The 15,469-nt window shown below is 34.4% G+C and overlaps 1 protein-coding gene across 3 annotated transcripts; it reads right to left on the bottom strand.

Annotated features, from left to right (window-relative positions):
* Nucleotides 1–3,524: 3,524 nt before the first annotated feature.
* LOC123548448 (low-density lipoprotein receptor-related protein 1B-like) lies at nucleotides 3,525–14,816 on the bottom strand. Of its 3 annotated transcripts, none has more exons than XM_053524776.1 (7): nucleotides 14,579–14,816; nucleotides 12,052–12,531; nucleotides 11,514–11,609; nucleotides 11,102–11,191; nucleotides 7,971–8,087; nucleotides 7,447–7,563; nucleotides 3,525–3,820 (listed from the first exon to the last, which is right to left on the bottom strand). In XM_053524776.1, exons 1-7 carry the CDS (start codon nucleotides 14,796–14,798, stop codon nucleotides 3,696–3,698), a joined length of 1,245 nt encoding a protein of 414 aa, XP_053380751.1. In that variant the 5' UTR covers nucleotides 14,799–14,816; the 3' UTR covers nucleotides 3,525–3,695. The 3 variants fall into 3 exon arrangements, with proteins under 3 accessions (XP_053380751.1, XP_053380750.1, XP_053380753.1); XM_053524775.1 differs by having other exon boundaries at nucleotides 11,093–11,191; nucleotides 14,579–14,815; XM_053524778.1 differs by lacking the exons at nucleotides 3,525–3,820; nucleotides 7,447–7,563; nucleotides 7,971–8,087 and adding an exon at nucleotides 3,827–4,226 and having other exon boundaries at nucleotides 11,093–11,191; nucleotides 14,579–14,815.
* Nucleotides 14,817–15,469: the final 653 nt, after the last annotated feature.

Genomic DNA, 15,469 nt, shown 5'->3' on the forward strand with positions numbered 1-15,469 from the left:
CGCCCCGAACACTACGATTTTTGTTTTATCTTCATTCACCTTCAGTCCCCCCCCGTCACAATACAGTTTAACATTATTTAAAAAGTGCCTGTAAGTCTGCTGGTGTTTCGGCCAATAACACCAATATCACTGCTACAACAGCAAAATAAGCGTTATTTCACCTATATGTATACCGCGTCTGGGTTTTCCGTTAAATACAGTTCTAAGTCTTCAATAAATATCGACCACAACAAAGGCGAGCATATTTCACCCTGTATTTAAACCGACTGCAATTTTTTATAAAATCAGATACTTCATTACAATGGGGCACTTTACTTATTACATGTTCATAAAATTGATCTGATAATGCGTAAAATTTTTCCCGGAGATACCCAATTTTAAACATTTTATACCACAGAGCATTTCTATAACACTGTCAAAACATTTTCTCATGTCCACAAAGGCTGCGTATAAACGTTTACCATTATTAAACCAAATTTTCAATTAAGCCATTTAAACAGTAATAGCATCAACCGTCGAAAAACCTTTCCTAAACCCAAACTGTGCGTCTGAAATAATGTTGTTATTGTTACACCAATCTGTCAAGCGTTTGTTCAAAATGATGTGAAAAGTTTTGGGTAAAACACTTATAAGAGTATTCCCCTATAATTGTTCGCATCTGATTCGTCACCTTTTTAAAAAGTGGAATGATAATTCCTTCAGTCCATAAGTCAGGGAAGTTCCCTGACTCGAATACAAAAATTGAAAATATCAGTCCCAAATGGCTTTTATAAAATATCGCCTGATTTTATCAGTATCTCATTTATCAAATTGTCCGTAAACCGGCTTTACCACGTTCAAAGTTTTTAGCCAACAAGTACTTCAGATGTAGATATCGGGTCGTCAAGCTCTGTGAAGATCGAATCGCCCGGGTTCAATTGTCCTGCCTGCAAAGTTTTCGCTCTCTTTCAGATGTGATATTTATATCATTGCTTAAGGTTTTGAAATATCAAAAAAAAACGGTTACATTTAAAGTATTTCCACGTAGCCTTTCTTTTTGGAGAAATATTTCCAAAGTCAAAGTGGTTTTTTTGCTTCGTAAGTTTCAATTCCCCTCGATTTTCGAAGTTTAAAGGTATTTTCTTCTTGCGTATAAATTGTTTATATTGACGCTTCATTGTTAAAAACCGGCATCTATTTTCATTAGATTTTTTAACGTTGAAGATATTAAGTGCGTCTAAGTAGCGTTCTCGTTTACCACGACACTCATCAAACGAACCATCCGATGACTTAAAAGCTTTTTTAAACCGTAAAATGCGGTTGAAATTGTTTGAAGAGTGCACTTGTTTTTCGAAAAGAGGCGTAATTGAAATTACTTTTGGGGTTACGAGTGGTTTGTTGCACGACGTTTACCAGGTTACAAGTCAGGGTAAAATTGCTTGTTACTTAAAATATTAAAGGTAACAGATAAACAAACCAGCAACTATTAACACTAAAAAGGTTATTAAGAAAAGTAACAATTCAAATATCTTAAGGTATTGGACCCCTAATAGTAATGTTTAAAAAATGGCATTTGCTTGGTATATTCTTAAAGTTGACCATGTTTCGCACTGTGTTGCAAATTTTAAACAAATTTTACCGTGCCGTTTTTTGTAAATTTTGTATAATTTATGGTATTTTCTCAAGCTCGCGTACAGACAAATTTCAATGTGATGGCCACTATCTAAAACGTTCACAGAGAAATTCATTACGGCATTAATTTTGACAAAAGAAACATCAAAATATTGTTAAACAGTTATAAAACACAAAATAAAACTGTAATATCATTTTTTCTAGGGTGCTTCAAATAAACAAATTTAATCCGACAGAATTCTAACTCCAACACTGAAAAATTAAGGTCGAATCATGTGGGTCTGTTTTAAATTTTGCTCACGTCATTCAAAAATAACCTTAGGGTAGAAGTAAAGCCTACCTGCATTTCTTCCACAATATGTAATCTAACGAATGAAGGCAAAATAGAGAACTTTTACCGCATGTAACTCAGTATTTTTTAAAGATGTCTAACTCTACCCCTTCTTATTCAGAGGTTAAAGTTCACTTTGAACAGCAAGAAATCCACTTATAAAATGAAAATTTTCCACTTTTGTACAATACATCCATAATAAGTCTTGAAAGAAGTAAAAACTTGCTAGTCAAAAAGAAAAATGTGGAAAAAAAAATTTGGTCCCAGTGGGGCTTGAACCTACGCCCCCCTGAAAATTGCAGTCAAAGTAAGTTTATGGTAGGAATTGAATACTCTTCAAAAAGGAGGTACTCTATTACGGGTCCAATACCTTAAAAATATTAACTAGCTGTAAAGTCCGAATCAAATTTAAATCCAATCACTCAGTATTAATTCTAAGTTATCACAAATCCCAAACTGAATTTAGAATGTCCAAATTATGCAAATTTTCTCTTCAAAGTTTTTAAATCCACAATGTTAAATGTTTCCATCGCACCGCTATGCCGTTTGATGCTATCACGTAATAATTGTGACATCAGAAAAAAAATTGTTTGGGAAATAGAGTTTAGTTTGCGTGCAAATTACGACGCATCTGAACGAAAGATCGTGTTTTAATTGCCACCAAATCACGCAAAACTAAAATCTATTTACATTCTAACATATTCGAATTACACCAGGAAGGGATACTAGTCTGGAATCCTAGGCGTAAACGGTTGCAGTAAACCGGAATAGCCAAAAGTAGGTCATTTTGCGAAACGTGTTTTAATCGACAAGACATTACACGGTAAAATCCTTCTATGTTTATATAAAAGAAAATCTTAAAAGTTTTAGAATGTATAATAACACTCATTTTTCAGCCTTCTTTGTTTCATAAGAAAACGAATCGGGTTGTGTTAGAATTCCAATTTTACCATTTTCTTACATCATGTAGGCTTTTAGTGGAAAAAAAATCTTTAATATTTTTACTGCATAGCGCAAAGATAAAAACACAAACTGGAGTGGGAAGAGATAATTTTGAAGGTTTTTTTTATCAGCTTTGGAAGTAGTAATATCAAATTACCATAAGTATTAACTTTTGTTCATTTTCAGCAGTATTTCAGTTTTATATATAAATAGCAATATTGTAGTGTGGTCTAAACTCGATACATCAAATATTGTGTATACTGCTATTATATTTGAATAACAGACATGAAACACATTGTAATGGGCAAATATATGTTACTGTCAGTTTATATTTAGATTCGGGTATTTCTCTTTTTTTCATGCAAAAAATCATATACATGTATAATTACCACCACAGACATAAAACAAATACAGTTATTCCGTGGCGCGTCTTTCAACTTAGAAAATATGAAAACTGTTAAATCAGACAGTTTAATATTTGCTATTTTAAAGTGTGCAAACTCTATTGTGATATTGATTCTTGTAGTCCAACCTTAAATTAATGAAATTTTATCAAGAACTCATGTAAACATGCTGTAACAGATCATTTTGCAACTCCATATATAAAATTGGGTACAATTTAATCTTAACATGCCCAGTATTGTACTTTTGTAATTGTATGAGCCCCATGAATCAGCCGACCACAAAATAAGTGATATTGCTGTTTTCATGACAAGCGAACTAAAAGCTCCTGAATGAATGTTTACGATAATGAAAAATATATAGTTTTGACCGAGAAGAACAATCTGAATTAACAATATAAATGACAAATCTAACGGCAGTTGGTTTCGTCAGAGCCGTCGTCACAATCGGAATAACCGTCACATCTCCAGGAGTTATATATACACATCATGCCGGAAGAACACTGGAATTGATCATGTCTACACACGCTCAAATCTGAAACAATAAAACCACCATTGACTCATTCTCATTTAAGCACTTTAACAGCAAAAACTATGTTATCATCCTAAGCATGTAATAGCCCTAGATTTAAAAGAAATGATTTTTCTCTCATTCAAGGAAAAAAGATTTAAATAAATTATCATCATGCATTTATGGCCAATTCTGTATGGATTTTATTCTTATAGCATGTCATTATTGCTTAGAAACACTTCCATCCATGGCCACATTTTATCATATTTTGTCAAGCTGTTCTCCTTTTAATTAGATTAGATCAGTTAGATTAAGTATTATCCATGTGCAATATTGGCAGAACAGCCGAGTAGTCTATTACAGATGTGGTCCGCAGTCAGACATTTCTTTTCAACAACGCATTTCAACTCGTCAGCTTCACAGCGCAACACTGCAAACAGAAACTATCAACAAGTGCATTCTTATTTCATATTAACAACTAGAAAAAGTGCCTTGGTGGTATTCAATGTTCATTTGTTTTTGTGTATACATGTACATGTATGTACCTGAAATTATCACAAAATATATAATATTTATGTTGAAAAGTGTGCCGGGAGAAAATAATTTTTTTCTTATTCTTATCATTTTGAAATGAAAAACGTATATAAAAGCAAAACATATAAATATATTTAAACAGAAAAAAAAACTATTTTACTAAATTTCAACTGGCAAGTATGTCATACATTTACGTTTCACACTGCTCGATCGAGGTCACGCGAGGGTGATAAAATGCTTCAGTTATCCAGGATAAGGGAAATGGGTACATACGACATATATTGCTCAATGTTGAGGCGAGAAGTATTTCAAGGTATTCTTTTTATTACTACTTGGCTGGTTCTTGTCCACTATGCCGTGACAGACATGCCGCAGCCAACAAACACATGCATCTATGTACAATATGATGATATCATAGCTAAACTTGAAAGACCAGTAAAATTATAAGAAAAATAACTTCGCTGAAAAAATGCAATACTGCTGGTTGTATACAAGTCTTGAAGACAAAATCATTTTAAAACATTAACCTAGGAATCATGTTTTCGTTGATGTTTTAGAGAAAATTTATTCCACAGACTACAGCCAAGGAAACCAAATGACTTTATACCAAAACCTTTAAATTTAGGGATCACGAAAGATCACTTTTCACTAATTTGGTGCATAGGAATGAATGGAATCCTGATCAATAAAATGTTCTCCATAATATCAGGGACTCCACCAATTTTAATTTTGAAAATATGACTTTTTTAAACAAGAGAGCCATGATGTTCCTTTATCGCTTATCAGAGTTTCACGACTCAAACAGCTACTAACAAGAAACACTTGTGATAGAAAAACTATGCAGATTCAGAGAAGAATGTTTTAAAATTTCCACAGAGCCGTAAAAAGCCTGGGAAACTACAGAGCTACCACTTTCCGAGGTATACGGTAAATCGCTCTGTCGCAACTTCCGAACTAGTACATGTCGCGAGAAAAAAAACGTAAGAAATGGTTTCTGTCATCATTTATTGCTAACACAGGTGTCTGTCATCATATTTTTTTTTGCATTTTTACAAGCATTTTATCATATATTGAAAAATCGGGGAATGGTAGGCAAAGTAGATTTTTTTTAAAGTTCTAGACAACTCAAAGTTTATTTATTGTCCATTTGTGAACGTGGCAATGTTTACCAGTAAGCTTGTTTAGCCGTAAATTGGGCCATTTCGTCATGAAAGCACTTTCAATGTCAACTGTTTGCCTTTTAACTGGTATCAAGAAGCAAACCGAGTAGGCGTAAGATAGCCCTAAGGTATACATTACATTTGGAACCGAAAATCGTTTTGGAGTAGAAATATTTACATTTTATTGCGAGAGACAGCTCTGCTGTCAACGAGATAATCATGTCGCCAAGGAGATACCCCTGTTTTAAAAGTTAATGCTACTGATTAAAAGTCAACATTCTTCCTTCTCGTATCAGGATAGTAGTTATGTCCGAATACGAGATACAATTCAGTAATATCCTTATAATATACTTTATTTATTTGTATGATACATCTTGCAATATATTTTCTGAGATTTATTTATTTATTTTGGATTTAGAGCCATTTAACAACAGTATTTCTGTTGTATAAAATAACCAGTGTTCCTGGATTCCGAACCACCACTAACTTGTAGTCCGCCATTAACTGCCAACTTCTCAACATGAATCACTGTATCAGATGTGTGTGTGTGGGGGGGGGGGGGTGCAAATGATTTAAGACACAACGTAAAATTGTCATGGAGAACATACGCCTCGCACGGGGATCGAATTCACATCAACACGATCCACATATTTTCACTCTCCCTATTGAGCTCAGCGGGTGGGCTATAGTTTCTTACAGTTTACATGTGCTACTATTCCTCTTAAATGATTGCAGTCAGTTAGAGGAAATGTATTACACGAACTTAGCTTGTTGCAAACAGTAGACGGATATACAGAGTGTTTGTTAGTTCTGTTAAACCTGATATACAATTTATTTTCCTGAGAGCCACACGTTAGGTTTTCAGCAAAAAAAATGTTTAACTCCATCGACCTAGGACTCAAAGTTCCGTAGAAGTGGCTCTGGAATTTATTTACATTGCGAATTTTACTTGTAAAATGAAATCCGGATAATAATTACATTTCGTGTATATACATGTACATATACTTTGTACTCTTAACAGACACAATACGATTTTATCATTGTACGTGAACGTTCAAATTAACTTGATATATCTAAAGTTTTAAACATGAAGATTTGTCTTTAGCAATCGACTTGGTAAAATATCGGACAATTTTACAGAGGCCTATTTTTACGTTTCTATCGTGTGTACAACATAAACATTGACATAGCAAACTCAGAGTTACACTTACAACAAAATTGAAATCGCAGCATTATTGATTCATGTAAAATTAAACATGTAAGTAATTATAGTTTCAACCAAACAAAATCAATGAATACAAAAAAATGCGACTTTATTAAATGGAATTTAGTTTTTAATACTAACTTCAGAAAAGACGACAAAAAATCCGTCTTAAGATTGCGTTCTGCTATTTCTCGCGACATGTTCTAGCTCGTAAGTTGCGACAGAGCGATTTATTCTAAACCTCTGAAAAAGTTAGTTCTCTTGTTTCCCAGGCGTTATATAAGGAAGAACTAGACTCATCCCTGATAGCCGTTTTATTTGAAACAAGAGCTGTTTGTAAAACACATACGCCAGTCCCCACATGATGGCCGGTTGGAGGCAATTGCGTATGTACGTTTGAATGTTGTGATCATGACCTTTGACTTACTGACCTCAGTAACAGCTGGGGTCATCTGCTGCCTGTAGACAATCATCAAATAAAGTTTTAAAGCGGCATGTCAAGCGTTTTCCAGATATTAATCGTTTTGCAGCAACATATATAAAATTGCGTATAATTTGATCTTAACATGCCTAGTATTGTACTTTTGTAATTGTATGAGCACCATGCATCAGCTGACCACAAAATAAGTGATATTGCTGTTTTCATGACCAGCGAACTTAAACCTCCTGAATGAATTTTTACGATGATGAAAAATATATAGTTTTGACCGAGAAGAACAATCTGAATTAACAATATAAATGACAAATCTAACGGCAGTTGGTTTCGTCAGAACCGTCTCCACAATCGGAATCACCGTCACATCTCCAGGAGTTATGTATACACATGCCGGAAGAACACTGGAATTGATCACGTCTACACATGCTCAAATCTGAAACAATAACACCACCATTGACTCATTCTCATTTAAGCATTTTAAGAGCAAATACTATATTATCATCTTGTGTGTATGTAATAGCCCCAGATTAAAAAGAAATGTTTTTTTCTCTCAAAGGAAAAATGATTTTAGCAAATTATCATCATGCATGTGTGGCCAGTTCTGTATGGATTTCATTCCTATATAACATGTCATTGTTGCTTAGAAACACTTTCATACATGACCATATTTTATCATATTATGTCATGTTTTTCTCCTTTTAATTAGACTACATCAATTAGATTAAATATCCTCCGTATGCAATACTGGCAAATATTGTATCTTTGACTCTTCCCCCACCCCTCATGGATAAAATAAATAAGTCCAGGGTTTCATACGAAAAACACTGAGAAATAATTTACCACAACTTTTCTCATCTCTACCGTCAGAACAGTCGAGTAGTCTGTTACAGATCTTGTCCGCAGTCAGACACTTCTTATCAACAACGCATTTCAACTCGTCAGCTTCACAGAGCAACACTGCAATCAAAAACTATCAACAAGTGCATTCTTATTTCATATTAACAACTAGAATCAGTGCCTTGGTGGTATTCAATGTTCAGTTGTTTTTGTGCATATGTACCTGAAATCATCATAAAGAGTTCATAAAGAGCGAATTATTCTAAACCTCTGATAGAGGTAGTTCTGTTGTTTCCCAGGCGTGATATAAGGAAAACTAGACCCATCCCTGATAGCCGTGTAATTTGAAACAAGAGCTGTTTGTAAAACACATACGTCAATCCCCGCATGATGGCCGGTTGGAGACAACTGTGTATGTAAGGTAAGTATGAATGCTGTGACCATGACCTTTGACTTACTGACCTCAGTAACAGCTGGGGTCATCTGCTGCCTGTAGGCAATCATCGAATAAAGTTTTAAAGCGACATGTTAAGCGTTTTCCAGATAATAATCAGAAATAATTGTCAGTCTCGAAGTCAATGTGACCTTGCCCAATGACCTACTAACTTCCAAACTGATAGGGTCATCAACTGACCATAGGTTATTATCTTATAAAGTCTGACAACTATCAGCCAAAGAACTCTGTATTTCTGTATATTACAGAGCAGAAACGGTTTTCATGTTCAAAACTATTTTCACTTTGACCTTTGACCTGCTACCCCTCAAAACAATTGATTTCATTGACTGACAACCAGAACGTAGTTTGTAAAGTTTCAAAACAGTATGCCTACGGGTATTCTAGTTATTGTGCGGAAACCATTTTAAGTTTCTAGGTCTCTAACCTACTGACCCCAGTATATTACTTAACAATGCTTAGAGTAAAGTACATGATGTGTTGCTTTAAAATAGTGTCACATGTACGTATAGGTGTCGTTTGATTAGTACTAGTATTTGAAAATGTACATGTATATCATCGATAGATTTGCAGTTAAACTGCTCTATGACATGATTAAGAAATGTATAAAAGAATTGCAAAATGATACAGTTCTCTGTGTCTTATTATGATCAAGTTTATAAGTTTGACTGTGCAGTGTCCCAATCAAGTGATCGTGAAGAAAGGCAATTTAAGAGATTGGCTGTTTAATTTCCTAATTCAGTTGTAGCGAACAAAGGCAGTTTTAGAGTTTGTCTCTTCAATGTCCAAATTCAGTGATAGCGAGAAAATGTAGTTTGAGACTTTGACTGTTCAGTGTCCACATCCAGTGATAGCTAGTAAAGGCATTTTAAGAGATTGACAGTCCAATTTCCTAATTAAGTAGTAGCGAGAAAAGACAGTTTAAGGGTTTAGTTTTCAGTGTTCCAATCCAGTGATAGCGAGAAAAACAATTTCAGAGATTGACTGTTCAAATTTCTAATTCAGTGATAGCGAGAAAAGACAGTTTAAGACATTGACTGTTCAAAGTCCCAATCCAGTGATAACAATAAAAGGCGATCTAAGAGATTGACTGTTCAATGTCCTAATTCAGTGATAGCGAGAAAAGGAAGTTTAACAGTTTGACTGTTCAATGTCCCAATTCAGTGAAAGCGAGAAAAGGCAATTTAAGAGACTGACTGTTCAGTTTTCTAATTAAGTGGTAGCGAGAAAAAGCAGTTTAAAAGTTTGACTGGTCAATGTCCCAATTCAGAGGTTGCTAGAAAATTCAGTTTAAAAATCTTGACAGCTACTTCTTATAAATGCATTTTCTAAAACAAGTGAAAACAAAAAAGCAAGGAAGAATATCAAACAGGTAAAGTCACGTTCTACAACACAGTCTCCCAAATAACAACTCATAGCACGTGCTAAGGACTAACATATACATGTGCGGGTGGTCACACATACACACAGAGACAAAGCAAACCTACGAGGACAAGTTACACAAATACAGGAACACAGTGGGGCATCGCCTTAGAGTGGTCAGTGTCAAAAGCATAAACTGGTCTAAACGCACCTAACCTCACCTGTTTAATAAACTTAAGAGTTTAAGCTATGTTACTACTTATCTGAATGTAATTATTAATTCGGATATTGTTGCATCTTTTTATTATTAATGATTTGATAGATTAAACTGCTGTAATGCATGTCCTCTGGCCTGCTCCGGACCCCGGTTTGTTTCTCTTGATTCTACCTTTTGTAAAAGCATTGAATACGTCCGCATATGATTTGTTAGACGGCTGATTTAAACAAAATTGCACGGGCAGTTTTATATTTTACACACCATGTTTTCTTTTTCCATTTCTAATTAAGTCTGTAATAAGATCATTTGGAAGCATAAAGTTAACAAAGCAAAATAATAATCTCCTCTCACTCTGCCTGTAACGGCTTATCAAAACTTTAACCGAAGTAATAAATGTACTTTATAATTGTAAACGGGTTTATTTGTAATTGATGTTGTATGTCCCATACGATCAGTGATAGTTTTCACTTATGATGCAGTTAAATATTGGGAGTAAAATGTTTTTACACCAATTAAGCATTAACATTATATAGATAAAAATTATGTTAGTGAGATATTTTAGGCACGTACCAGTTCTTTACATAGAGAAATACCAGTTGTTACAAAGTGTTTGAGAAATAACAGTTTTGTACAAAGTATGTTATGCATTGGAGAAGTACCAGTTTGTTACAAAGTATGTTAAGCATTAGAGTAATACCAATTGTTTTACAAATTATTAGAGAAATACCAGTTTCTTGCAAAGTATGCTGGACATAAGAGAAGTATCAATTGTCCACAAAGTATGTTAAATAAATAAGTATCAGTTTTAACAACTTTACAAGAAAATAATTTAACTCCTCAAACGGGAGATTTAAAGGAATTAAATTTAAAAGAACACTAAAAACTTGTTATAACAAAAGCTTATGCTTTTTATTTACTAGTTTCTGGTCTTTTAAGCATCATTTACCTGAACAAAAACCTACCAGTTCAGCAAAATAAACACTGGAGACGTTACCGTAGCCAAACATGTTTAGGGTCTTAGGAAACTTGTGGCTCTCAAATACTAAGGCTGACAGCATGTTTCTTTTGTTTTTAATAAAAATAAAAACTTACATTGCTCACAGTTATGTCCGTATCTATTTTCTTGACATTCACATTTTCCAGACCCAACGCATTTTCCGCCGTTCTCGTAGCATTTGTCTTCACAAATTACTGAAAATTTCGAGAGAAAGATCAACTTTAATATTTCACGAGCTTTGGAATAGAAATGGCTGTTGCTGATTTACTGAGACCATAGGTTTAATTTTTGGAGTTCCGCTGTACTCACTTGAAGACACGCCCAGATTTTGTGTCGGTATTGGAGTTTTCTTATTATAACGAAAAATTTATTTATGTATAAAATATCATACATATGTAGTTTTTTATCTGGTAAAAATCTTAAATTGAATAGCATATATCAAAATTAATCACAAATGTAAAAGATTATACGCAGTATTTAGTATGCACACGGTTTAAATTCGACAATGTAACCTACTTTTTTCGCAGTTTGGTCCTTCTGTGAAAGGCTTACACCTACATGTGTTGTCTTTGAAGCACACGCCTCCGTTAGTGCAGTTTGGTTCGCATTCCGCTGAAAAAAATAGGCAATCTATAAATATTAAGAAACGCTTTAACATTTATCGACATATTCCGTTTTTTTCCTTGGTTGGATCTGATGAAAATCTCATAGTGGTATATAGAGTTCTGGATCAGTTTTCTGCTGAGATCCCTGTTTCTACAAAAGTCACTCCGGATCTCGGATTTTCTCAGTTGGGTCAAAGTTAATGTAGACTAGGAATAGCCGGGATCGTGAAACCTTTTTAGGTAAAGTCAAGCAGAGATTTACAGGGATCCCGACAAAACCATACATCGAATGTAGGAATTTTATTTTAAAAAATATTACGTATACATATGTACGTTCGTGTCTTTGTACAAGTCGTAAATTAATTGTTGTAAGTTTGCAAATTAATAAAAATTAATAATAATTCAAATATTCAGTATGCCTAAAAAGCCATAGTATGATAAACAATAACCTTTTTGATCTAGAAGTACAATATCTATAATGGTGTTTAAGTCAGCATCAATCTGTGAAACGTCGTGGTTCATGGCATCAATTGACATCTCAATTGTTGTTATTTTATTCTCAATTAATGAACTTGTCTGATTTGCCAGCTTTGCTGTGCGATTACTAACATCCATCACTTCATTTCTGACGTGAGACATGTTCTGTGACAACTCCGTTTTAATGTCCTGTATGCGATCTGAGATATTACTAATATGTGATGCGAAAACGGCATCTGATTGAACGTTGAACGCCTTCAGGCTGTTATTAATTTTCTTCAGACCTGCAGCTATTTTCAATTTAGATTTTAGTCGTTCTTTTTTCTCTGAACGCAGCGCTTTAGCTATGAGACTTTGCGGTTTAAACGGGTTCCTCGAAACTTTTGTGCTTTCTGGAATCTTAGATTCGATATCATTGATTCTCGTTTCCATTCTCTGAATCCAATCCTTGTCTGAAATATACCACATGTTACAGAAAAATATAATTATACCAAAATAAAGAAAATACTTTATGAAAGCATGTTTTATAATAGTTTAACCGATAGCTTGCTGCCGGCAATGATTCTGTTTATGCCATCAGTGAAGACCAAGATCCGTGCAAGCTGATAAAAAAAAACAAGGAAGAAAACGCAGCCTCTCCAAACGCGCACACGATCAACACACGCATACCACACATAGAACACAACAAACAAATAAAAGAACACAGTGGGGCACCGCCTTGGAACGGTCAGTGGCAAAACCACCACTGGGGAGCTTAAACCGGTTTATGGTCCGCATTGTTCTCGAAGTCTGCACTGTTCTTTATTCTGTCAGTAAGTTTTCAGTGAATGCCACTTCGAATAATAACTGGATTTTTCCAAAATGAATGAGAGACCAGTCCATTTTCGAAATTTAGCAGGGAAAAGTTTAAAAGCAAATAGACGTATTTCACTGTGATATCAGATATTGATATTTATTTGTTACTATGCTAAGCTAGCGGCGACTCAAATGTTTAGGAAATGCCGCTGCATAGAAGGCAAGTGACTTAGTCCATCCAATTGTAACCTTATTATATTATTTACATGGCTTCGTTCATGACATGTATAAACGAAAGCGTACAGACACAGAAAAGATTAAGACAACGAAGACACGAAACAAGAGGAGCACAAGTACCGAATTTTACAGTTTTAAAAATGTCTTTCATTTATTCTTTCGTATGAAAATAAAGTCCATAAAACGGATTTTAGAATCATGCAATACCATTCAATTTATCTAATTATCCTACCTATCTCATATCAATCTTTAATAAGCAAATCGCGAAAGCAAGATCTCTATGGAATTCGAAACTCACAAAACTGTTATAACATAATAGCGACACTTAGACGCAGATTGTACTAGTTTTACAATTTTGTTACTAAAATGTGAATGTTATCCAGGCCATAGCCTTATTCGGAAGCCAGACGCCATATAATATCAATATGTAAAAATGCGTACGTGCGTGTGTGGTTACAATCTGACCAGATTTAAAGAAATTGGATAGTTACGTCATGATAACGTGTCATCAAGTGACCTTATGTGTGAACCAGCACATACTAATCATACTGTCTCTGACGTACATGGGGCACATCCTTCGGAAGGTTACTGGTAAAACACCTAACCACAAACAGTTAAATATGCAAATAGTATAATTTTTACAAGTTTCTAAATCCTACACCCTAATCATACAGTTAACTGATATCGGATCGAAATTTTAAGTTATGTATATCACAAGCTCTTTTCCAAAAATGTCTCACCAAGCCGCTAATCCATCATCCCGCTGTTACCTCTCTATATTGTTTTATTATTCCACAGCCTAGTGGTTGGGGTCGCTTACTTCGAATGACTTGCCCATAATGGATGTTTGTTGGAAACCTTGCTTGGGATATACAAGTCTTCATGTAAGAAAGCCATCTAGCTGGCTTACGGAAGGTCGTTGGTTCTATCCAGGTACCCGCCCTTGATGAAATAATACCCGGAAAGGCACTGGGTCTGCCTCCGTCAAAAACGCCCAATGATCTAAATTGTTTCGGTGTGACTCTTAACCCAACAAAATAGATATATAACGGGCATTGTGTTGATGGTATTAACAGCATTTATCTGTTACATCTACCGCTACAATGCATGGGTGACTTGATGTATGATGCCGTGTTTGCTCCTTTTCGTTTATGTTTATTATAAACTGTTCTTAATATCTAGCATAGACGCAAAATCTATCGAAGGAAATGTAACTTTTACAGAAGAGGGAATCGCATTAAGTTTATCATAATTAGTTTTCAAATCTGCATTTAAGGCGTCTTCATTTTTATTTCCATATATATTTTTGCCTTTGAAATGTGATAATTTCATTATAACTTTCATTTTCTAACTCTGCAATCGTTTTCCTTATATAATTATGTTTTTCGAGGCTGGCTTAAACATATTGTCTATCAGAATTATCTACATTTCATGTATTTTCTAAAGGTTAAAATAAAATATACTTACCTATCTCGGCTGCTTGGTACGATACTGAAGTCTTTGTCTGCATCATCAATTCCATCTTTTTAATTCTAGACTCGAGTTGTTTGTTTTCAGCCTTAAGATCAAATATTTCATCGGTCAGTATATCCTTAACTGTCTCACAATCACAAGTATTTCCGAAAACACATTTTATATCTAAAAGTAAAATTGCCAGAAAACTTACAACAACCAATGTGCTCGCCATTTTCTCAAAGGAGGTTAATGAAAACAGTTAATGTTAACAAACCGGATCTATGTTGCAAACACTTGCAATACAATCATGTGAACCGGACGTGCATGCTTAATGTAAGTTATAAAAAGCAAACCAAATTATAGTGTTTCTCAAACAGCCGGATATGGCTCATTAAGTCTTTGCCAATCTGATGCTTTTCGCTGAACACCTAATACATGTTCAACGTTCACTTGAGATTGTCTTTTTCGAGTCATGTTTGAAGTTTCAGCATGCGTGTAAATTTAATAAGCAGAATTTGCACTGGGAAATCATTTCTATTACTTTTGTCAAATGTTTGCATTGAAAAGTAAATGTTCAGCAGCAGCTTTTTTTGCAACAGAAAAACTATGAAGATTTTAAAAGAAGTTAACACTGACTCTTTTGATTCAGTTTGTTGGAATGTCCCTGTATACTTATATCAAATGTACATGTAAATGGAAAAGTATGTAAGTATTACACATCACTTCAAATAGTTTAACCTTAAGGGAAGTTCTGCACGTCTGGATCATTTTTTTACAATGTAGAATTTGATAAAACTATGATTTCTCGAAACTTTAGAATACACCTAGAAATTCTGGTAAATAAAAATGATCGGGTCGTGTGCTTGACTTTTTGCTAGACTGATTTGAAAAATTTGAACCTCA

This window comes from Mercenaria mercenaria, chromosome 15, assembly GCF_021730395.1.
Source record: "Mercenaria mercenaria strain notata chromosome 15, MADL_Memer_1, whole genome shotgun sequence".
NCBI lineage: Eukaryota > Metazoa > Mollusca > Bivalvia > Venerida > Veneridae > Mercenaria > Mercenaria mercenaria.

Coding starts and splice junctions, on each gene's coding strand:
- LOC123548448 (XM_053524775.1), bottom strand. CDS start 14,798: ATGGCGAGCACATTGGTTGTTGTAAGTTTTCTGGCAATTTTACTTTTA. Junction 12,532..14,578: donor GTACCAAGCAGCCGAGATAG/GTAAGTATATTT, acceptor GGTATATTTCAG/ACAAGGATTGGATTCAGAGA. Junction 11,192..11,513: donor AGGACCAAACTGCGAAAAAA/GTAGGTTACATT, acceptor CGAAATTTTCAG/TAATTTGTGAAGACAAATGC.